Consider the following 24,453-nt stretch of genomic DNA (forward strand, 5'->3'; position numbering starts at 1 on the left):
GTGTCAGTCTGCAGTTGCAGTTTGAATCTGGGCTGCACAAGGGGGGAGGTTTAATCCTTCAAGCCCTGCTCAGTTTCACTGATTGGAACTAGGCTTCTTGTACTGGGTTGGGGGGGGAAAGAGCACACACTGTTTCCTCTCGTAACAGTTTTGATTAGCAGAGCTCAAATGGTTAAACTCCCGCTTTCCTTTCCACATGTCCCTAATCTTAATCTGGGCTGTGCACATACGCAATTTACTTTTTTAAAAAATAGATATCGTAAGTGTTTTGGCCCTAAGAGAGGCACGTATATCATTCAGTAACCTAATAGTTGGCAGAGATGAAATTGGTTATGAGAATTGCTTTTGTTGTTTTTTCGTGTGGAAATCTCTCTCAGTGGTATTTGGAGACTGTTTTCGCCCATGCATGTTGCATTTAATGCTCTAAACATCCAGTTTTCAATATGTATATGCAAACTCCTGAGGGGGATGCAAGCAGAGGTAGCAGGATTGTCTGTGTGGACATGCAGCACTTATTATGACCCCTTCAGCAGCAACTGGGAGCATCTTCTGAACCACTGAGTGCATGTTGTGAATGCATTGGAGTTAACTGAAAAGCTCTGAAAGGCATTCAGCGTATGCTGCGTGGTTTTTTTTCCCACTGGCAAGTGGTAGAGCTATTGCTTGAATCAGTCCTGCTGTAAGGGATGCTCTGCTAAAGGAATGGTAACCGTGGAGGGTGGTGCTAAAATGCAGGATCTACTGAAGTCCCCCTCCCTTTTGGTTTTCACCTCCCGTAAGTCCGTTCCTGTCTGATCACTGAGATAATATCGACTGCACTTTTAACACTTTTAAAGGTGCTATAAAAATGTTCCATTGGTATAAGCTCCACCGTGAGGTATTTGTGACTCTTTTCCTTTGTCATGCTGGAAACAGCTAGCTCGCGCTTCCTTGTAGCTAAAGAGCTTGTGGTGAACGTTGCATTTGGGAGTCATTAAAAGAAAGAGAGCTTCATGCAGTAGGCACCTGACGATGTGATGCAGGTGTAGTTAAAGCTGTGCTTTGTCTGATGGTATCTGGGAGGGAAGCGCCTTCCTGGAACATAGTAATTAACAGAGCTGCATCTGCGCATCACTGGAGGTTGCACTATCACAGTCATTTGCCTCTCAGATTATCTTATCCACACGGGAAAATCTTGCAGTGAATGACTGGTATAATGTAATAGTGCAGTATCCAACCGTGTGTGGATGCTGCCCAGGTCTCACTGAGCTTGCTTTCCCAGGTTAATATTCAGCAAATGCAGTCATGGGAAGGGAGTAGGGGTCCTGGGCTGTCCTGACTCCCACTGTATCCTGATTCTCTTATTCTCTGACCTTCCCTGTAGTTGCAGCTTGGGAAGAGATGTGTTTTGGAGTGGTCTCTGTCCCATTAGGCACCTTTCACAGTCACCTAGACAGTCTTGCTCCAAGATGTTTTGCCTTTCTGTGGCAGAGTGAATGCGCTAGAGGGAGGTGTCTGATTTGTTTGACAGGGTCTGACCCAGGGTACCTGCAGGTGGCATTGTTTTCTGCTGCTGTTAAAGCCTCTGAGTACTTTGCAAAGTGAGCAAAGCAGCTTCTTAGTTCTAATTCCATCTTTTTCTCCCCTCTCATCTTTAGATTCTACTTAGAACAACTGTGGCTCAGTGGCAGAACATCTTCTTGGCATGCAGAAAGTCCCAGGTTCAATCCCCAGCATTCCAGGTAAAAGGATCAGGTGGGGGACAATGTGAAGGATTCTACCTGACAGCCACTGCAGGTCAGGGTAGACAGTACAGATTTTGATAGGTCAAGAGTCTAACTCTATTTAAAGCAGCCTGATTTTTTTTTACCATAGGGCCATGCCTTTAAGCATCCAGTGTAGCCACCTTTCGTCTGTATACAAAGATGGAGAAAATGTTAACTGGCTTGTGTTACCTAATCTGGAGAAACCAGCAACAATAAACAGGAAACAATTTTTTCACTTTGCAGCCTTTTGGAGGGCCCGTGCTTGTATTCCCTACCATGTGATACATACATAGCTGACTGCCACAGGGTCTAGTGGTTTGGAGAGGCAGCATATACATTTTCTAGATGAATAAATGCTGCTAGTTCAGATAGCATTAAAAGGGAATTAAACACATTTTGGAGGGATGGGTCCATCAGCGGCTCTTAGCCATGATAGATAAATGGAACCTCCATATTCAGAAGCAGTATAGCTCCAAATGCCAGTTGATGATGTACAGGTGCTGGGGAGAAGCTATGGTTTCTGTGTTCCTGTTTGTGGGCTTTCTAGGGCATTTGGTCAGCCTCTGAGAACCAAGATCTTGGACTTGATCTGATGCAGCCTGTGCTACTTGTATGCATGTCTTTATTGTTGGTGGGCCAGGCCTTCTAGGCAGGAAAAGAAAAAAGATTTTTTTTGTGGAGGAAGCCTTAGCAAGCCAGATGCAGGCCATGTTTTTGTGCCTCAGTCTGTGTGATATGCGGAGCTGGGCCTGCACATTGTTAGATCCACTCTGAAGCCCAGGCAGCCTGAAGCCTTGTGCAGTTGATGCATCTGGGGTTGTTGCCTGAACATAAAGGGCAGCACAAGGTCTAGTGTGCCATTTAGGAGAGGCTCCCTGTAGTCCAGCATGGCCTGCTCTTCTCTGCAGCCAGATTCCTTGTCATTACTCTCATGGCAGTCGCTAGTATTATTATTCCCATCTCTTTCTCTCTTCTCTGCCCCCTCTCCATAGACTACAGCAGGACCTGTCATCGGTACAAAGACTTGAGAAGCACAAATTGTGGAAGAGGGCTTTTTGAGAGAGCCTTGCTGCCTAAAACTGCTTGGTGCTTGAACCCAGCATCTGAGGCCTGGCCTGAGTGTCCAGGGAGACCTTCAAGACGTCCCTAGTCATTCTGGGCAGGAATGGTTTCCCTCCTGTTGAAACCAGCATCCCTCAGGCATCTTGGCAGTACTCACTCGCTCCCACAGCGCACCCTGGACTCTTCCTGCAGTTTTATCGGCTCCCTATTCTACCCATGCCTTGTCGATGTGGAGTTTCAGCGGCAGAGGAAGTAGGGTCTCCTACTTCTCTCAGGCCCGTCCCTACAGATCCTTGGAGGGCTGTGTGGAAGACCCACAGTGAGACACCAAATCAGTGCAGGGACTTTTGCCATGTCTGCCTCCTGAGATGCCAGGCCGTGGGGTAAAATGGAAGCTGCCAATGCCAAATCCTTCTTCTGGGAGGCTTTCCCCCCACTGCCCACTTGTCGCGTGTACTGCAGTCCAACCTATCAGGATGGGCACCTCTTTGTGGTGGGGGGCTGCAGCCAGCAGGCTCTTCCCCTGGACAGTGTGGAAATGCTGGATGTCGTTTCCCGGAAGTGGCTGGCATTGCCTCCTATGCCTACCCCTCGGGCAGGAGCTGCGGCAACGATGCTGGGCAAACAGCTGCTGGTGATTGGAGGGGTGGACTCCATGCAGAGCCCCCTGGCATCAGTTGAAGTCTACAACATGGATGAAGGCAAGTGGGAGAAGAAAGCGGACCTTGCACAGGCTTCTATGGGCATCTCTGCTGTTGAGAAAGGTAAGGTAGGTGGGGATCTACTCGAAGGTAGTTTGCAGCTGCATGGGGCTAGAATCCCCCAGTATTTTACAGAGGATGATTGATATTCCTACAGAGACAACTCATGTGGCATAGAGATTAGAGTTTTGGACTAAGACCTGGGAGAGCAAGTTCAAATCCCCACTCTGCTGGATTACCTTGGCCAGTCGCACACTCTTCATGGTGGTTGTGGACATAACATTGGAGGGAGGGGGAAGGAGGAGCCACATGCACTGTGCTGAATTCCTCCAAGGAAAGGCAGGATAAAAATAAGTGCTCATTGCAAAGAAGGTGATGCCCAATTTCAGTGTGACTGCAGTCAAGCAAGAAAAGTTTTCTAATGTGTTCGCATGCCTGTGGCATCTCTTTCAAACTTCAGTCATTGCACATGCATTATTACTACACCAGCATAGTGTCTGCCTGAGTTGTGGATCCCTTGATAAGTGAACAGCCTGGTTTAACAATGCGCAACACGGACATGTTCTGTGCTGCATGGGTAAATTCTTGATTTAACCCGGACCTGAGATTTTGGTGCCAACATTGCAGTCCTAGGCAGTTACCGTAGTCTAAACATATTAAAGGTTAGTAGCCACTTGCTTGTTCACCTGCTGTGCATGGGAGCTGCCTCCAGGCAAGCAGGCAGCCGCCTTACAAATGCTGTGGTATGGTTTGTTTTGTAATCTTTTTAGGCCACAAAGAAATCTCAAAAGTATGCCTGAGCAAGCTGGCTAGTGTCTCCTGTAGGTTTGTGAATGTACTTGCAGAGTGTGCAGTAGTGCCGGGAGACATTCATCTGCCCTAGTGGTGTGCTGTTGGGTCATGCAGTTAGTAGTGTGATGAATAAATGGTTCCAGAAAGCATGGCGTGCTTTCAGGGCATTTGATCTCCATTTTTGGCGTGTTTTTCTTGTCCTCTCTCTGCTATTGTGTTTGAATTCTAGGCTTCTCTGTCCCTCCCTCCCTTGTTTCTTTCTTTTTTTAACTACAGTGATTCATACTATTGGGAGTAGATTCAAAAGTCTTGTCTGATAGAACACAAAACGCTAATAATTTGGTCTGTCTGGTAGAACATAAAAAGCTAATAATTTGGTCTTTGAAAAATTGAATGTAAATGTTATCAGTCTACCTGACTGTCTTATTAATCGTAATAATATTTTCATGTAATAAGGAAAGAAAATAGACTTGTAAAATTTCCATCTTTGCTTTCAGAATTTCTTTTGCTATTAGAATTTGGTATTGCTGAATTATTCACATGAGCACATGAAGCTGAGTCAGGCCCTTGTTCTGTCAAGGTCAGTAATGTCTACTGTGACAGCGGGTACACCAGAGTCACAGGGAGAGAGATCTTTCACATCACGTAGCACCAGATAATTTTAGGTGGAGATACTGGGAATTGAACTTGGGACCTTTGACATCCAAAGCAGATGCTCTGCCACTGAGCCGCAGCCCCTTCACACAGTAGTCAATTGATGTTTTGTAAGCTTTGCTAAAATTTCACACTATTTCTTTCTACAATTACATTAAATTTAAATAAATTAATATTTATCACATTTTGATCCTGTGCTCTTTTCATGGTTTTCTTCCTCTTATCCTCACAGCAACCCTGTAAAGTAGGTTACGCTGAGTGTGTAACTGGCCCAATGGTCACCCAGTGAGCTTCCACAACGGGGGAGGGGGGATTTGGAACCGAGTCTCCCAGATCATCGTCTAAAACTAACCACTACACGGCTTACCTGTGGTGGCTGCTGTTGAATAGCATCTGGGCCTGGGTGAGTCATGGAAATCATGTGGTAGTAAGTTGCTTGTTGGTTGTTGAGGGTCCTAGCCCAATAAATCCACCCTCACAGGCCGAAGCAGCCCTGGAAATGGTGCTGCCCCCTCCCCCTTCCTTTTACTGACAGAGATCAAGTCTTGAATGCTGGCAATACTTCTGTGGTTCCCTAAAAACAGGTTATAGGCATTGCTTCTGTTATTTTGGAGTGGTTATTTTTTTTTATCGTATTTATATTCCACCCTCCCCGCAAGCAGGCTCAGGGCGGCACAGGGATAGCCACCCAGTGCCTTTTTCTTTAGATTTTGGAGGGCAAACTTGGGACTTTTCTTCTGTTTGCAGAAAGATCTTTCTGGTCTGTTCATGCCCCCAATCTCTGGATTTTAAGTATCCACAGATGAGGCCATTTTGGGAATTAAGTATTTGAGGAATAAATCTACATTCTGGAGAGGGATTTGCAAAGGAAGTGTGATGGGTGAAGGAAGAATAAGTTTCTAAAAGCTGAGGAAAGAAGTCCTGTCTTTAGTCAATGTTATCTCCACCCAGCAGGGGTCATTTTGTAGAAAAAGAGCTGGAGGAACTCATTAGCATACCTAATTAGCAAACGCCACACCCCTTGCCAGCACCGGATGTGTCTCATTAGCATAACTGATTTGCATATGCCACAACCCCAGACATCACCTATCCTGGTTGTTTTGGATCCAATCCTGGCCATTCAGGGCCGAAATTGGGCCCAAAATGGCAAAAACGGGCTGAAAATGGCCCAAAAGGGGCCCAAAATGGTTAGGATTGGGCCGCTGCTGAGTGGGAGAGTGATCCACCACCAATCAGAGGCCCAATCTGGGCAGTTTTGGCCCCAGTCCAGGCTGAAACAGGCCCAAAACGGCCGAGAGTCAGGTGGGCGGGGCCATCTGACATGTGACCTCTTTGGGGAACTGCTGGAACTGCGTTCCTGTGCGTTCCCCCTTGAAATGAGCCCTGTCTCCACCAGCCTATTTTCTCTTGCTGTTTTTCCTCTGTAGTCATATGGGCTCGAAATGTATTGTTTAAATGGAAATGGGTATGAACCATATACAGAGAGCCAAACTACAAGTGACGTCTTACACAGGTTGGACACTTGTCGGCTTCCCTGAAGTTTTGATGGGAAATGTAGGCATCCTGGTCTTGCAGCTGTAATGGAGAGCCAAGCTGTAAAACCAGGATGCCTGCATTTCCCATCAAAACTTGAGGGAAGCCGACTAGTGTCCAACCTGTGTAAGACATCACTTGTAGTTTGGCTCTGAGAAGGGGAGAAAAGCACCATCCTGTATTTCAAAGGGACAGCCATAGGTTCTGCCTCCAGTTTGTATGTTCATTGTTAGGAGGGGACTGAGGAAGTTGAATGTGCCTGGGGTATAATCCCATTCTCTTCTCAGCTCTGGGCACAATCTTTCCTTCCCAAGCAAAAAATCTTTTGAGTTTCTTTGAGTTCACCTACCATTCTAATTAGCGTCCGAAGTCTATCCATTCCCTGTGGATTCTATTGATATGGCTATTCAGAGGTTTCTGCCAACTCTTTTCTCCATGGGATATAGAGCTCTGTTCCTTTCTTTTTCTCTGGTCCCCCTTCAAGTTTTTCTCATCATTCTTCCCTTGATTCACGTGCTCTCCTGATGATTCCTTTGCAAAGTAAGGAGGTCCCTACCACCTTAAAAGTAGAGATCAGAGGGAAGCAGTCTGTCTTTAGAACTCTCTCTTGTTTGGGGGGAGGAGATGTAGGTAACTGACACGTACAGTTAAGTCTATACAGATCCAGTCTCTTCCATGTATCCTGTTCTCCTTAGCCGGATTATCACATGTCAAAGAATGAGGAAGGAGGTAATAGAGGGGTTAAAATGGATTACGCTACATCAGTTTACAGGGGTAACATTTTAGAATGTTTTGTGTTTTAAAAAACATTTCTGCAAGTAGAAAACCAGCACAACAAGCTTAAGAGAAAATTTCCCTTTGCAGGGATTTTTTTTTAATGCAAAGAAATATTCAGAGCTGGAGTCCTCTGCCTGCTGTCAGAAGTAATGCAGTCCATTCTAGGACCATTCTCCTGTATGTGTAAACTAGATCTTAGCAACTCTACACTGAGGATGAAGCAGCAATCTCTTTTTAATCTGGGATGAAGCTGATGGTGCAAACAAACTCTGAACACTTCCTTTTTGCACAGAACTCCAGTTGCCCACAAGATAGCAAGTATGGCCCAAATCCAGGTCTATTGCATTGGTTAACTTGCTTTCCACACAGGCAAATGGGTGGCAGTTTTTCCCCAGAATCAACGCATGAGATCCACTCTGGAAGTCAAATGTATTTACTTAAAGGTGATTCTGACTGGCTGATTCTGATAACTCAGGGCTGTGTGTGCTCCTGGCCACGAAAATCTGCAAGTGAACCATATCAGCGCATTTTCTTACTCTGCAATATTCTGCTCTTCCTCCTCATGAGGCAGGGCAAGGAGTTATGTAGGACAGCAGACCCAATTCCCTGCTGCTGGAAATCCAGTTCACTGTCTCTCTCCCCCATTTCTTAGATGTATAGGCACTCTTGGGGGAGAGGGGACTCCTGGAAAAATTTCAAGCAGATGTTTTCCATCCTATTTGCAAAGCTTTTTAAGAAAAGGCAAAATGAAAGTCCCTCTCACCCCCCCCCCCTCAGGTTCAGGTTTTCTTGTTCCATATATTGGCTTTTTGTACATTATTCAGAAAAGCTGGTTAATCACCTTCAGCAGTCTGCTAACAGCTGTTACAGAGTGCTCTATACTTGCACTCTGAGCCAGTCACTCTCAGTCTAACCTACCTCACAAGGTTGTTGTAAGTCTAAGCAAGAAAGAACATGTATTTTATGTATTTTTATGCTTCATTTATGCCCCACCTTTCTCCCCAAATGGGAACCCAAAGCAGGTTACATTGTTTTCTCCTCCATTTTATTCTCAAAGCAACCCTGTGAGGTAAATTAGACTGAGAGACAGTGACTGGCATAGTGTCACCCAGCCACCTTCCCTGGCAGAGTGGGAATTTGAATGTGGAATTTCCTAGACTTTCCAACACTGTAACCACTACACCAAAGGGCAGGATAAAAATGTAGGTAGGTAAGTACAGGTAGGAGTTCAATTTTACCTAGTTGTTAGTGGTGGTGTAACTTCTCCTTATATGAGTCCAATGGGGCTTAGGAACCAAACTTTCACACAAATTTAAGTTAAGAATCTTTTAAAAACTTTTTAACAATTAATACAATACAACTGTTTTTTCTTTAACTAAACTCATAAGTGCAACTATACAGAAACTTTAAACCGACAATGTCAGTTCAACTTAGTAGAATCAGACAAGTGATAAAGTCCTTTTTCACTATCCTTTCTAATTCAAAGCAACTGTAGCCCAGGCTTCTGTCTTCTTCTTGGGGAATTACAGCCCTGCAAAAATAATGTAATCCCAGTAACACAATACACAAACACAACTGTTAAGTCATATTGTTCACATACATCATTTGAATACCTTATTCAAGGTGATAAGAGCATATTAATTATTATTCAGCTCCCCAGCAACCGGCTTCTTCCTCTGCTGCCTGGCTCTAGCTACTGACTCCACCCTACTGGGCTAAACCAATTACCTCAGGGGTTACATTGGCATACCAATTAATCCAAATTAGAAGCATAAATGAAATTGGGAGTAGCCCCCAGACATTTGGAAAGGACCCCCCCCCCCCCAGATATTTTAAACTGGAGATGCTGACCAATATAATATGGGCCCTAATATGTGCAAAGCAGTTGCCCTGCCATTGATTCTGAGGCTTTTCTACATGGGTAGAGACATTGATTTTTCTTCGTCCCCGTTCAATAATTTTTACATTACAACCAGACAGTCCATATCTATAGATTCTTCTGTCAAAGAAGTTCATAATTCAAGAATACAGCAGCTGCAGTCTGAAATGGGCAGTGTGTGTGTAATTTATTTATAATATACTGCACTCTTCCATCACGGGGGGGGGGGGGTGGCTGTTTTTAACATTACTAAACAATTCAGCATACAGAATAACAGAAGATTAATTTAGGTAGGGAGACTATCTCCAGTGAGAAGCAGAAAGCTTTGGCAGAGATAATGAAATGGGGGGCAGGGGGAGGTGATGTACATGTGAATTTTTACGTTTTTTTAGTCATGACAGTCATGTCTCACAGTCCATTGTCAGTAGAATAAATATTTCTTCTGCTAGTACAGAGGGTCCCAGGAGGGAGGTTACACATAGGTGAATTGGCCAGTATAAATAATTGATTAGTTTCATTTCTCCGTTCACTTTAATTATCCAGTATTTAATTGTACTGTAAGAGCCATTAAAGTTCACTGAGGTGATCTTTCAGTACACTGCAATTTTTTTTTTACACACTCATATCCAATTTTCTCTTTGTTGTGCTGTTGTCTGAAATAAGTGGCTTGAGCTTTTAAAACTCTGCCTGGTTTTAAATCTGCTCCAGAAATAAGAGGTGTTTTCCCAGAGTGCTGCAGGCATGGATGGTGGCAGTGTATGTGTGTGTGGGGGGGGGGGGGGAGGCACTAACTACATGGCGGGGTTTCCTCTGGCTTGGTTGGAGCAAGAAGGCTAATTATGCACAAGGCTATTATAAGTGGAGTAATGAATACTCAGTGGTTCTGAGCTGCTGTGTTGCACAACGGTCCTTGTGCCACCGTCTCCCAGTTGCTGTTGGGTTCATCAAAGGGATGCAGGAAGACAGTCTGTGCATGGACCAAAGGGTAGTGTCCCTGTGTAATCAGCGTTGTGATAGGCCCCTGTTCCACATTGCGGGAGGGAAGGCTTTGAGTCCCCACTTGCAGTTTGTAGAGTGGTGGGCAGGCTGCACTTGGCAGCGTGGCTGGGTTGCCATGGCATCTCCAGGGATACAGTGCGGCGAGTATAATTAGATGTGATTGCTTAGGATCCCTGTTCGGTTCATTGTGGAGTATGTTGCAGAGGAGGGATGGGTACCACATCTGGAATGGCAGGCATGGGGGCCTGTCAGAGGGTAGTAAGACCGGGGGGCATTTATTTTGAATTGTGTGTGGGAAGGTATAGGATGTTAGCCAGCAGGGGCAAAAAGACACCTGTACAGTAAGATGCAAACAGAATGTAGGAAATGTGGTTATGTTCAAGGCTGGTGTGGCTAATGGAGAGGCATGACCTTCCGCACAGCCTTTCGGGTGCCCTTACCACTTTCCTCCCGCTGGCACCCTAGGGATAACTTGGTAAATGGAGAAACTAGCCCCCAGTTTAATCCCAGCTTTACTGCTGGGATAAATCCATCCCAAAACACTGTCTGCCAGTTGCTCTGCCATCAGCTACTAGATTATTGAACAGCAGGGACTCTTAATATCTGTGAAGAATAGACCTTTCTGTTAAAACTTCTGTATACTGAATAATAACTCAGCCAGCTTTCGATCTTTAGCCTCTCCAGCTCCTCTTGTGTTGCTTCAAGAGTTCTTTTACTCTTTGTTATTAGCTTGACCAAAAGGGTAAAGGCACTAGTCTGTGGAGTGCGATGGAGCTAGCAGAATTTCTCACCCCATCCCACCTCATTCAGAATACACAGGTTTATTTAACCTAAGATGTTAAGCTGATTATTTAACATACACAAAGGACATAACATTGCAGTGAAAGAAGTAAAACCCACACAAAGCATCCTTTCTAGTTTAATATATGCCCTGAATAACATATGCAGGTGTTTTAAAGTTTATTTAGTTACTAAAAATCTGTAACAAAAAGCAGTTAGAAATCAAAACCCTTCTCTGCCTCCATGGTAGAAGACACAGCATCAAAATTGCTGACACCAAAATTAAAAGAACTAAATGATGGAGTTTGGCCAAACTCTTATCCTTCCACCAAGTCTGTCTTGAGAGTATAGATGCTCTGCTAATGAGTTAGGGACCATAAACTTTTTCCATAAACTTCATCACTGTGTTGCCTTACATACTATCTGCTGCTTTAAATATGTGCTCCTATGTCAGCCCTAGAATTAGTTATGCTCTGGTTCAGCATTTCTTCAACTTTGTATTGGATTCTTGCTAATGTTACATCTTTGTAAACTTGTGTTTATTTACTCTACAGCATTGTTTATGAAATTGTCCTTGATACTGACTGTACTACTCTCACACTGTGTGTAATCCACCTTGAGTCTCAGTGAGAAAGGCGGACTATAAATGACATAAATATAAGGTGGTGCAAAAAGGCAGAACAACAACAGACGGGGAACGAGATGGTTCCCCTGCTGAAAGCTTGTACGGATGGCTTAACTTATGCAGGCATCCTAATGTTGTGCAGATCATCCTGCATAGAGAACACAAGGCAAGTTTAGTCTTATTGGGAGACGACACAAAACATCTGGGATGATCTGCTAATGTAGAGAATATAAAAACAGACATTAGTTAGGAACAAACTGGAACTATGTGACCCTTGGCCATTGAGTAATGGAGATGCTTTAGCCAATGGAGGCACATATTTAATGGAGGATTATATCAGTCTGTATCTAGATGAGGGCAAGAAAATGCTCCTCTGTATCGCAGAAGCCATGGGCAGGGTGGGAATGGCCAGAAACAGTATATGCATGCCCCATGCGCTTGCATTTGCACCTGCATTTTAAGTGGGGCCCCTGCAGCCCAAACCGCCACCTCTTCCCCTCACTTTCCATTTCCCTCCCAGCACAGCTCCTCACAGCAGAGGCCATGGAATAGGGCATGACAGCAAGCTGCTCCACACCAGTTTGAAATTAGCTTTTTGCTCCCCTTCCTCGTAGTAATCCCAGGTGGAACATCCAGATGGGCTGCAAACCCAAATTTGCTGTCAAGCTTTCTGTATCCTTTTTCTCAAGCGCACCCTATTCCACCTTCTCTCTCCTGGCTTTGTGACCCTCCTATGATAATGTTGTGACCTGCTTTTGGATTCTGACCCACAGTTTGAAAACGTCTGGTCTATACACAGACATGATAGCTTGAAAAAGCAACCACGAGTGGCTACATTCCTTTGTCAATGAAGAGCTATTGCATCCCAGCCCTAACTGGTTCAGCAGTTGGTATGGGAGGGGGGCTCCCTCAGTCTCTGAGAAGTCTGAGAAGCCTCTTACCTCCCACCACATCCTGACTTACATTGACATCCCTGGTTTAAGGTTTGGGTGATCATAAACCATGGATTTTCCAGATTTTGAATCTGGCACTTTTTAAAGTGCCTGTGATTTTTCTTATTCTTTTCACTTCAGGTCTAGGGTTGACTTCTGTCAGAGGCAGCATATCAAGCTATCTCTAATGCTCTTTGCAGTAGAGATGGGCATGAAACAAACCACGGAACAAAATTCCGTACGGAATGGCTGGTTCGTTTGCACCGAAACACGGGTTCCATGGGAATGCCTTTTTACAGAACAAATGAATTTTTCCAGCCGTTCCGTGGCCATTTCGGAGTTTCATAGACCCCGCACCGGTTTCAGCCCATTGGCTGAATCCAGCATGGGGTCTGTGAAACTGACAGCCCCTGCGCAGGAGAAATGGGCTGTCAGTTTCACAGACCCTACGCTGATGGGCTGAACCTGGCATGGGGGTCTGTGAAACTGACAGCCTCTTTTCCTGCTGCCCGTGGTGGAACCAGTGTGGGGTCTGTAAAACCGACAGCCCGGGCAACAGAAAAAGAGACCGTCAGTTTCACAGACCCTACAGCTGAATCTAGTGCAGGGTCTGTGAAACTGACAGCCCCTTTCTCCTGCCACTCTTGCAGCTAGAGAAGGAGGCTGTCAGTTTCACGGACCCTGTGCTGGGTTCAGCCCATCGGCTGAAACCGGTGCGGTGTGGGGTCTGTGAAACTGATAGCCCTGTTCTCCTGCTGTCCGGGCAGCAGAAGAAACGGGCTGTCTGTTTCAAACACCCTGCACCAGCTTCAGCAGCTGGTGCAGGGCAGTTGAAATGCCACAAACCATGAACTGGGAAAAGGTTGGAAGTTCATGGTTCAAGGTTCTGTGGAATGCCACGAACAACGAATCACATGGTTGGTTGTTGTTTTTTGGTTCGTGCCCTTGTCTACTTGGTAGTGACTGTTTCTATGGGCTTTGTCTCATAGCAGGCATGTGCAAACTGCTTCCATGCTCATCTCTTTGACTGTCCCCTCCTCTCTTCCAGATGGTGCTCTTTACGCCTTAGGTGGGATGGGCGCAGACACGTCTCCTCAAGCATTGGTGAGGCTGTATGAGCCAACAAAGGATCTTTGGCTACCCCTGCCCTCTATGCCCACACCCTGCTATGGAGCCTCCACTTTCTTGCATGGAAACAAGATCTATGTGATGGGTAAGAAGAATTTCCCAGGGCAGGATGCTTTCACTGGCATCTGTGCAGTTCTGAAAGCATGCCTCGGTTGGGAATTTCCTGTCAGCCAATGCCCAGGACAATGCTGCCACTGGGATTGAGCTGGATTTATGGCTGCTTATTCATTTATTCATTGCCCACAAGAGTGTGGAAGATGTTACCTACAGTATAGTAATTGCAATGTTTTTACACAGAGGTGTTACAGTCTAAGTGAAGCAAGGAGGGAGGTTGAGGAGAGAGGCAAAGGCTGAATGAAAGAAAAATAAGGTGAGGGAAAATCAACAAAAGAACCACGATCCCAGATCAGGCAAAGCAATGATGATCCAAAGCCACCCAAGCATGCAAGATTATTCAAATGGTGCCCTAAAGGCTCTCCATAACTCTAGGGGACCATGCTTGCAACTGATCTGGGCCTGTTTATACAATCTAAAATTAGATTTAATTAACGGAAAAGTCATTTTTCTGAGTTAGCAGCCGCTGTGTTTTATGAGTCAGGAACTCCAGGGTGTTTCAGCCACGCAACATTGGTAGACTCCTGGGTCATTCTGGGGTCACCTTGTTTCTCAACGGAATTGTGAACTCCACTGTCACTGATGACAATATCAGTGGGGATTACTTGTCTGTTAATCTCAAAAAATAATAGCCAGTTAAGAGCTTTTGATTCTTTTAGAATTGGCCTCCCCTATTTAACCTTGCTGGAAGTAAAAAAAAACAACAACCTCAAGCTAAAATGAGTTTAGAAGCTTGTTTACGCAAGATCTTTTTTTTCTTCCTTCGGGCATCTGGTAGCTCTGGACAGAGCTTGGGTGCCTAAACCAACATACCTTCCTTTCTTAGCCCCCAATGCGTGGCTGCATTCTTAGCCATGGAGAATGGGTTGGTGACGCAGCATCTCGGAATCTTCTCTTTCCACAGGAGGAAGGCAAGGGAAGCTGCCCGTCACGGCCTTGGAAGCCTTTGATCTGGAAGTGAGGAGCTGGACACGCTACCCCAGCGTGCCCAGCCGGCGTGCCTTTGCCAGCTGTGCCATGGTTGATGGCTGTTTCTTCAGCCTCGGAGGACTGCAGCAGCCCGGCCCCCATAACTTCTATTCCCGGCCCCACTTTGTCAACACTGTGGAAATGTTTGACTTGGAGCAGGGTAAGCTGCAGCATATGCCTGTGAGTGAGCAAGGGGCGTTGAGGATTGGGATTCCTGAGGATAGTTAAAGTTTGCCTTCCTCGACAGGAAAGATGGACGAGACATCCAGCCATTAATGCATCCTGCCTTTGTTAATAAAGCGCGCATGCGCACATGCCCCTGTATTAGGGAATACAATACCCTGTTCAAAATCTGTCTTTCCATGACTTTTCCTAGACGGCCAGGATGCGTGCTCCTCTTTTTCCACTTCCCCACTGGTTCCTCTACCTTTGCAGCAAGTTAACTTCTGCTCCTTCTCGCCCTTTATCTCATTCAGGGTCCTGGAGTCGGCTGAGCCGGGCCACCCGCATGAGGGACAAGAGGGCTGACTTTGTGGCTGGCTCCCTGGGTGGGCGTGTGGTGGCAGCTGGCGGCCTTGGTGAGTGTTGCAGGTCTAGCTCTTCAGGGGTAGAGAACAGGAAGGTGAACAGAAACTGTGATGTGGTGGTGTTTGTGTCTATTGGGAGCTAGAATGTAATTCCTTAAAACAGATAGTCCTGCTTGATAAGTATGGCCTCCAGCCAGCAGAGATGTCCCTTAAAACTGTTCCTCTTTGCCCCATTACTTCCTCTTATTTGCAGTATTCCCCCTCGACAATCCCGTCTTTGGGGACAGTTTTTCCCCTAAAATGGGCTCTGAGATTAGAGGGAGAAACAGCAGGGATTGCAGAGGGGGAAAAGGTTCATTGGAGGGCAAACCCACTGCTTTCTGATGCAAATGCCCCAGCCCTGCAGTCCTATTAGTAAAAGTTTGGTTGAGAATACTGCTTGCTGTGCAAGGTCTAGTTCCACTTTAATGTAGACTTTGCACACGCTAAAGTACTTCCTCAGTTTCACATCTTTATTTTGCCACTGTGGTTCTCCCTTATATTTCATCCTCACAGTAATCCTGTTACACTGAAATAGAATGATCAGGTCTACGTCTCCCAGTGACCCTCGTGGCAGAAGGAGGATGTTGAATTTAATTCTCCCCTCTGTAGCCACTACACTGTACTGTCTCTTCAACCATCCTGTTATAGTTGCAGCTAGAGTATTGCATTGTTGGAAGCAGAGAGAAGGCTTCTAATCCAGGGTGGTGATTTTTTTTAGCGTAGAGCGTGGAGGAAAACCCATTACTGATTAGTTATTGTTGTGGAGAAAAGTGGAGTTTGAAGCATAGGCCCTATGCTAACAAGTTGTGGGATTCCTCTAGGATAATTAATTTTGAGTGAAAGATGGATTGTGGGACTAAGCTTGAGGGGGGGGGGAGAAAAATTTGTTCTCTTTTTCTATACTTTAGTCTTCCTGTCAGACAACGAGGGAAATTAGCATGATGGGTATTATCTGCTCCTGGCTAAGTGACCTTGAGGTTTTGCTCTGAAATCTGCTGTTCTTATGGAGTGGCATTCCTTTTGGTTATCTTGCAGTTGAGAGAGCAGAAACTATTTTTAAATAAATGTGTGATGAATTAGGCCAAGACAGAGCAACTTGCCCAAGGACACCCACTCGTCTGCAGGGCCTACTGAGGATTTGAACCTGTGTTTCTTCAGCCAGTGTCCAACTGTTCTATCCTACATGCTACAATGATTCTTTAATCCCAGATGTCTTTGTGAACAGGGTATGGGGCAGGAAGGGGGTGGGAACTCTTTTCATCACAGGGTAACAGTGACTTCCTGTACAAGCCTAAGAACGCTTTCCTGGGAGTAAGCCCCATGATGGTGGTGGTGGTGGTGATTTCTAATCCGCTCTCCCTGTGAACAGGCTCAGAGCGGAATACAACATATATAAAATACATAAACATGTTAATTTAAAACCAGATAAAAACGTCAATAAATATATAATACAAATTCTAAAAGACAGCAGCACACATATTGCACAACCTAAACAGCAGTCCGTGGGGCCAGATGGCCAACTATTAGATGTTAACAGAACAGGAAATAACCCCCCCCCCCATGGCAGGAGGCTGGTTTCATGGCCCACCCAGCTCAACCACCCTATATGCCTGGTGGAACATCTCTGCTTTACAGGCCCGGCGGAAAGTTAATTCCTGCTGGGCCTGGATCTCTACAGACAGAGTTCCACCAGGCGGCAGCCAGGGCCTTCTCAGCCCTGGACCTGGTTCAGGCAATGTGGACCTCTTTGGGGCTGGGGACCACCAAGAGATGTTGGTCCATTGATCTGACTGTCCTCCAAGGAACATAAGGTAAGGGGCGGCCCTGTAGATAAGCTGGTCTCAGTCCACTATGGGCTTTAAAGGTTAAGACCAAGACCTTAAACCTGATCCGGAATTCCATTGGGAGCCAGTGCAGCTGGCGCAATACTGGTGTTACATGTGACTGGAACAGACTCCCGGTCAAAACACGCACCGCCACATTCTGGAACAACTGTGACTTCCGGAGCAGACCCAGGGGTAGCCCAGCGTAGAGCGAGTTATACTAGTCCAATCTGGAGGTAACTGTTGCACGGATCACTGTAGCTAGGCCACAGGTCAAGAGGTTAGAGGGAAAGTTGCCAAACTTGGCAGAGATGGAAAAACGCCAAACTGGCAACCGCTGTGACCTGGGCCTCCATAGATAAGGAGGCATCCGGGACCATACTCAGGCTTCTCACCACTGGCACAGGTGAAAGCGGTGCCTCATCAAGGGCTAGGAGCTGGATCCCAGAACCTGACAACCCACGGCCCAAGTGCAGGACCTCTGTCTTAGCAGGATTCAGTTTCAGTCGGCGCTGCTTTAACCATCCAGTAACAGCCTCCAAGGGCTGGGCGGCACCCGATTGGCCATCCAGCAACAGATAAAGTTGGGTGTCATCAACATACTGGTGACAACGCAAGCTGAAACTCTGCACAGAGTGGGCGAGGGGGCACATACAGATGTTAAACAACATCGGGGATAGTATCGTCCCTTGAGGTATGCCACACACCAAAGGGTGGCGAGGCGACATCTCCCAAGTACCACCTTCTGTCCCCGACCATGGAGGAAGGAGATCAGCCATTGTAAGTCACTGAATAGTCCTGCTTAGGATTGTTCTGTTGGAGAGCAAGTCTACTCAGAAGTAAATCCCACCAAGAAAAGTAAAGATCGCAGCAATGATGTGTGAATAAGAGGTTTGTTCCCCCCCCTTGATCTGTGAAAATTGTGTCTGTCTCATTTAGTCCACTCATGCTGAAGACAACTTGACATGGCTTAACCCCCACCTTTTCTGCAGGGTGTAAAAAGGATGGCAGTGGATATTTTTGTTTATGAACATCCCCAGACTGAATTATGTGCTACAGTCTGTGCTGATGGCAGAACTACATGGTAGTTAACTGTGTGTGAATAATGCAGAATTTTAATCATATGCAGACTCAGTGTGACTTGAGTATAATAACCAATGCCTGCCTGCCTCTAGAGTGCATGGTGGCTCCATATCTTTAGTTGATTATGAATAGTTCTGTGGCTTCTTTCTTCACTGAAGCACGCACACACGTCCACACAGAGCACTGAGGTTACATTCATCCCTTTTGCACCTCCTGCCTTGTACCAAGGAAGCCAGTGACTCACCCTTCTCCCAGGTAAGGGCTAGCTTTGCCTGTCATTTTCACAATGAAAATGTCAGCTTTGGAATGCCCGGAGGACTACATCTTTGGTACATCTAGTTGGGACCAGATATGGAGTGTGGGGGCGGGGCAGGGGGGAGATTGTCTCAAGTGATTTCTTCTCTCGGCAGAAAAGGCATTCAAATCCGATCTCTATCCAGCCTTCCTGTTTTTCTTAAAAAGACCCCAAATGTCTAGCAATATGCAAATATAAAATACAGTTTTTAAAAGTTAAAATTCATAGCCCCTGAAAAGATCAACCTTGGGATACATAGAGGCCTTTGAAATATGCAACCTGCAGCTTTTGGCACGGGGTCGCTGGCTTTCACACAGACCCTCTTAACATGGCAGACTCTGCCAGGGGTGCTGGCAAAGCTGTCTGCCATGGCAAAGCCTGCCAAGGACATGTTTTCTCTATTTCTGACTTGAGTTTGTGCCCTTAGTCCATGACTTTTGTCAACGTCAGTCGTTTGTAAAATGAAACCTCTGCTTACTGCAGCAGCACATGCCATATAGCACTCGGTTGGGAGATGTGTGGGCTTAGAACCTAGCCGAACCATACCATCCTACTATATAAAAGGCTAAGCATATTCAAGACCCTGGTGCACCTCTAGAGGGCGCTGCTGTGGAAGGAAGCCCAGATGAGGCAGCCAGACCTCCAGAGAGCACGCCACGGTGGAAAGCCCAGGCTGGGATCAGGCACAGAGCAGGTGGCAGTGCCCACCCCCAGCCTTTACGCAGCTGAGATCAGAAGCAGAGGGGGGGAAATGCCTTCCTTCACCCAGCAGGGAACAGGAATGGAGCAGGTGGCAATGCCCGCCCCCTTCACCGGGCCAGCATCAGGCGAGGAGAAGTTGACAATGCCCGCCCCCGTCCCCCAGCAGGGATCAGTTGCGGAGCATGAAGCATTTCACCCAGCCTGAATCATGCGCATAGTAGGAGGCAATGCCCGTCCCTTCTCCCATCTGAGATCAGGTGCAGAGCACATGGCAGTGCCCACCCCCGCTTCACCTGGCCGGGATCAGGCACAGAGCAGGTGACAATGCCCGCCCCCTTTCACTCAGCTGGGATCAGGTGCAGAGGAGGTGGTCATGCTGTCCCCCGCCCCCTGCCTTCATCTGGCTGGGATCAGTGACGAGGAGGAGGGAATGCCCGCCTGACCACCCTTCCCTGTCTAGAGCCCGTTGTATTTTTTCCCACAACGGGCTTTGTTGCTAGTTCTCTTATAATTAACACAGCAATCATTCCCTGGGTCCTTAGCCATGTAGCATTACAATTGCTGACTCAAGCAGATGGCTAGGCAGCTGCCAACTGGTTCATGGGTCTGTGTCCACTCTTCCTTTCCAGGGAACCAGTCAAGTCCTCTGGGCTCCGTGGAAGGGTTTAACTTGGCAAAGAAGAAATGGGAACCACTGCCCTCCATGCCTACTGGCCGCTGTTCCTGCTCTCATTTGCAAGCTGCCAACCTGCTGTTTGTGATTGGAGGGGTGGCTCAGGGCCCCAGCAGCGCAGTGGAGGCTCTGTGCCTCCGGGATGGGGTCTGAGTGACACTACCTGGTGGAAGGGCTCCCGTCGACAGAAGCCAAGAGGACTGAAGTGCCTGACGACAGTGACAGGATGTCCATCCGAAGGAGCGGGGAGAAGAGCACGTGCCTCGTCGAGGATGTGGCAACCCCGCAACAGTGACCTTTTCCTTTCACTGTTTTCCAAATAACTGATTTCATCTTTTGAAAAGCATAGAGCAGCTCAGAGACTGGCGCAGTCTGTTCTGCTGGCAGGGCAGGGGTCAGACTGCAAATAGCTGTTCTTGCCCGCTGGAGCAAGGTGAACTCAACAGAGCTGACTCGTAAGTTGGCACCAGCAGATGACCTTGCTGCCCAGCCATGGTTTCTTCGCTGTACATGACCGCTTGACTCCCAAATAGGGCCAAGTGGATGTGTTGAGAATACGGGCAGAGCTGTGCTCTCAGGTTAGAAGTGGCAGTGTAATTTCATCACCCAGCTCACAATTCAACTCCTGTCTCTTCATTATCTCCTTTTCAATTGAATTCTAGATTGTACGCTCTTCAGGGCATGATCTCTTCTCCCCCCCCTCCCCCTATTCTGTAAAGTGCCATTTACATTGATGGTGCTATATTCACATCAACTAACATTAAATGCACCATTATAAAGATGCCAGCACAGGGTTAAGTGACAACCTGACAAGTTGGAGTTGAGCATGGGAGATGGTAAACACATGACCCTGTACGACCCTCTGCCCATGTTCTCACCATGCCCATTAGGCTATGTGAATTGGTCCTTGGGTACAAAAGGGCAGTGGGATTTCCTCAGCTGGCCCTGGGGAAGTGTGTGACCAGAAGAGTCATTCAAACAGAGCAGGTACTCCAGTGTTACTGCTTTCAGCTGTCCTTACTAGCATTTTTATGTTTGTCTCTTATGCTGCACAGTTGAGTTGACTCTAGGAAGGCTGGGTGTAGCCATGGCGCCTTGTGGTGTTTTTCCTAACCTGGTCTGTGTCTCATGTAGCACGTAAGGTGCCCTCTAGCTCAGTGCCTAGGAGGTGATGTAGCACCTCGTCTCAATAAAACTGGTGGAATTCTTTTTCCCCCCCTCCTCCCTGTCTTTTGTCTCTCAGTATTTGGGCTCTATATTTGATATCTGCTGTAGGTCTCTGACAAGCGTTCCTATCCCATCTGCATTTACAATCAGATGCTGCTTTGGGGGGAATATTGCAAGATTCAGAGGTGGCCAAAGACTTGTCACAGCTAAGTGAGTTTGAGGTTGATAGGCCAGCCAGCCCATCAACCTCAAGCGGTGGAAGAATTAGATATGAGTTAGTCCAAGCTCTGACCATTTCCGTGAATCTGGCCAGGGCAGTATTTAGAAAACGTCTGTACAACCTCTAAAAACTAGAATCATGGGATGTTTTAGGGCAATGGGAGAAAAGGGAGAAATGGTGAAACAGTCTAGGGAGCAGGCAATGCAGGGAGGAATAGAAAGGCAGAGCTGGCTTGACGGTGTCCTAGAATTATTCATACAGCAGTTTCCAGGCTAACTGGACAAGGGCCTTCATGCTTGGCTTGGGATGCCGATTTCAGCTCCCATATGATCATTCTCCTGAGAAACTAAGCCCTGCCTGATGTTATTGCATGATGGGGAGGGGGGAATTGTCCTCATCAGTAGTCCTGCTGACATTGTTCAAGGGCCAAACTAGACGTACTTGATTTTAAAGAGCTGGGTTCCTCCACAACCATACAGTAGCTGCAGAGAATGACTTTTTTAAAATAAAGGAATACTATGTTTGGGCTCTGAATGCCAATGTGGGGCATGAAAGGCTCCTGCCTCCCCCGCCCCCCCCCTCCGGCCATTTTCTTTTGCTGTAACAGAACTGTGGGGGGAGTTACTTCTTTATTGCTCCGTGTACACAGAATACTCCACACGGAGCAGCAAAAACGGTCATAACTCCTCCCTCCAGCACTGCGTCTGCATGAGACAGTGGCTGCGGGGGGGCGGGGGCTAACAACTGTCACAAGCAAATTAATAGAAACTGTAAGCTCTGCTTCACCAACCTTTTAAGAGTTTGTTGAAAAGATAAACTTGTAGGTAAAGGGGAACTGGCGGACATCATATAATTGGGACTTTGAACCAGCTTTTGACAAGTTACCTCACCAAAGATTCCTGGGTAAGCTTAGCAATCATGGGATAAGAGGAAAGGCCCTTTTATAGATTAAAAATTGGTTAGCCAAAAGCAGAGAGTAGGAATAAATGGACAGTTCTGTCAATGAACAGAAGTAGACAGTGGGGTCCCATAAGGAGTGGTATTGGGGCTGAAGGTATTTAATTAGTTGTGAAATTGGGGGTGAGTATTCTAGTGGCCAAGTTTGCAGATGACACAACATTTTTCAGGATGGTGAAACTATGGGCTACTGTGAAGAGCTCCAGTAGGATCTCCACAAATTAGGCGAGTGGGCAATAACGTGGCAAATGAAGATAGATCAAGATGGGTAGCCGTCTTAAGTCTGTCTAGCAGTAGAAAAGAGCAACAGTCCAGTAGCACCTATAAGACTAACACAATTTGTGGTAGGGTATGAGTTTTCATGAGCTACAGCTCACTTCCATTTCTTTGGGATATTTCTCTGATTTCCCTAACGTGCCAGACTGCTTAGGCACTACCCACAGTTCGCTATAAGAGAGTTTTTCAGGGATTCCACTCCATTGATTATTTTGCTAGGGCTGAGCTGGAAGAGCTGCCCTTCTCAGGAGGTACCTGAGTGGTGGCAGGCATCTATCAGAGTGTTTTCCAGGGAACCCAGCAAGGAAAGTCGCTTTGAGCTGTGGCTCACAAAAGCTCACACTCTACCACAAATTTTGTTAGTCTTATAAGTGCTATTGGACTCTTGCTCTTTTCTACTGTGACAAATGAAGTTTGATGTAGGTAAGTGTAATGTAATGCAGACAGGAACAAAAAAAATCCCTTGTTCAAGTATATGCTAATGAGGTTTGAACTTACTGAGAATGAGAGGGAAACAGACCTTGGGGTTGTAGGGGATAGCTAAATGAAAATGTCAACCTGGGATGCCACAGGAGTGAAAAAGGCAAACTCTATGCTGGAGATTGAAAATAAGACAGCCCCTGTATATATCTGTAGTGAAGCCTCATTTGGAATACTGTGTGCAGTTGTAGTCACCGTATCTCAAAAAGGGCACTGCAGAGCTGGAAAAAGTACAGAAGATCACAACCAAGATGCTCAAGAGGTTGAAGCACTATTCCTACGAGGAACAGGACTTTTGTTTAAGAAAGAATAGACTCAGGGGGATATGATAGTAGTTTATAAAATTATGCACTGGGCTGAGAGAGTGGACAGGAAGAACTTTTTCTCCTTCCCATACTAGAATTCCAGGGGCATCCAGGGAAGTTGAAGGGCAGTAGATTCAGAATGGACAAAAGGAAATACTTCTTTTACACAAGAAGTGATTAAAATGTGGAATTTTCTGCCAGAGGATGTAGTGATGGACAAGGGGTATGTCTGTCAGGGTGATAGGTCTTATCGGCTACTAGCCATGGGGAACCTCTACATTCAGAGGCAGCAAACCTCTGGTTATCAGTGTCAGGAGGCAACTTCACCCACCTGCAGCTTGTGCTGGAAAAAATACAGTGTCATCATAACAAACAAACTCTTGCTTGAAGAAAGACGAGTGTGTCCAGAAAGTAATCCAATACCTACATGGACAGTGTTTGAAAAGAGCTGTCACCCTTGGCCTGGGTCTACTGCATCCCCTAATTCCCCGTTCTTTCCCCAGTGGTGGGGCAAATGCCATGGCTTTGTTTATTTTAAAATAATTCAACCAAAGCAGTTCACATCCCAGGATTATCTGTCATAATGTTTTCCGACATATGCATGATGAACATTCACTCTGTACTACCTCCCTTGCTTTTAATTTCCAGCAGCAATGGTTTTTCTTGGGGGGGGGTCTCTTTCATTTTCGGTAAGGATGCTTGTTTCCATTCCCCTGCATATCAGAGTTTAACTATGCAAATAACTCCACCTTCCAGCCAATTCCTTTGTGGAATGGAAAGGCAGGCTCGTGTATTTATTAAACTATAGGTGTCTCATTTACAATTGTAAGAAAGGCTAAAAGGCATTCTTAAGTTCTCACCTGTGGCTGCCCAAAGGCTCAAGTAGTTTGAGACAGAGAAGAGCAGCTTTGCCTCTTATGAACCTTTAATCTCACTTGACAGCTTCTACTCTTTTACCACCTGGCCAAAACGACTTGGCCTGCTCCCCTCCCTGCAACCTTCTCACTTTAAAAAAAGTCAGTGGTATGGTAATGATGTTGTCTATAGGCAGATGTGACAAACATACCACCCAGAGAACTCACAACTAACAAAGGCGATGTTCTTACAGAAAATTTAAGATTCCGCCCCCCCTAACAAAACCTTGTTGCAGAACATTTTGGGTGGGAGGGACTTGCAGAGGTCAACAGGTCCTTCTCTGATGGTGCCACAAATG

General features: G+C 46.3%; 1 protein-coding gene across 2 annotated transcripts in view; it reads left to right on the top strand.

The window, feature by feature from the left end:
- The window catches only part of KLHDC8B (kelch domain containing 8B), a 29,340-nt gene extending 8,304 nt beyond the window's left edge, over positions 1–21,036 (top strand). For both annotated transcript variants that reach the window (XM_054977676.1, XM_054977677.1), the window contains 6 exons: positions 1,638–1,721; positions 2,738–3,571; positions 13,528–13,692; positions 14,626–14,850; positions 15,167–15,268; positions 19,792–21,036. In XM_054977676.1, coding sequence (XP_054833651.1) covers positions 3,196–3,571; positions 13,528–13,692; positions 14,626–14,850; positions 15,167–15,268; positions 19,792–19,988 — 1,065 coding nt within the window. In that variant the 5' untranslated portion in view covers positions 1,638–1,721; positions 2,738–3,195 and the 3' untranslated portion in view covers positions 19,989–21,036. The remainder of the gene's footprint in view (positions 1–1,637; positions 1,722–2,737; positions 3,572–13,527; positions 13,693–14,625; positions 14,851–15,166; positions 15,269–19,791) is intronic.
- The last annotated feature ends 3,417 nt before the right edge of the window (positions 21,037–24,453 follow it).

Source organism: Eublepharis macularius, chromosome 4 (genome assembly GCF_028583425.1).
Source record: "Eublepharis macularius isolate TG4126 chromosome 4, MPM_Emac_v1.0, whole genome shotgun sequence".
NCBI lineage: Eukaryota > Metazoa > Chordata > Lepidosauria > Squamata > Eublepharidae > Eublepharis > Eublepharis macularius.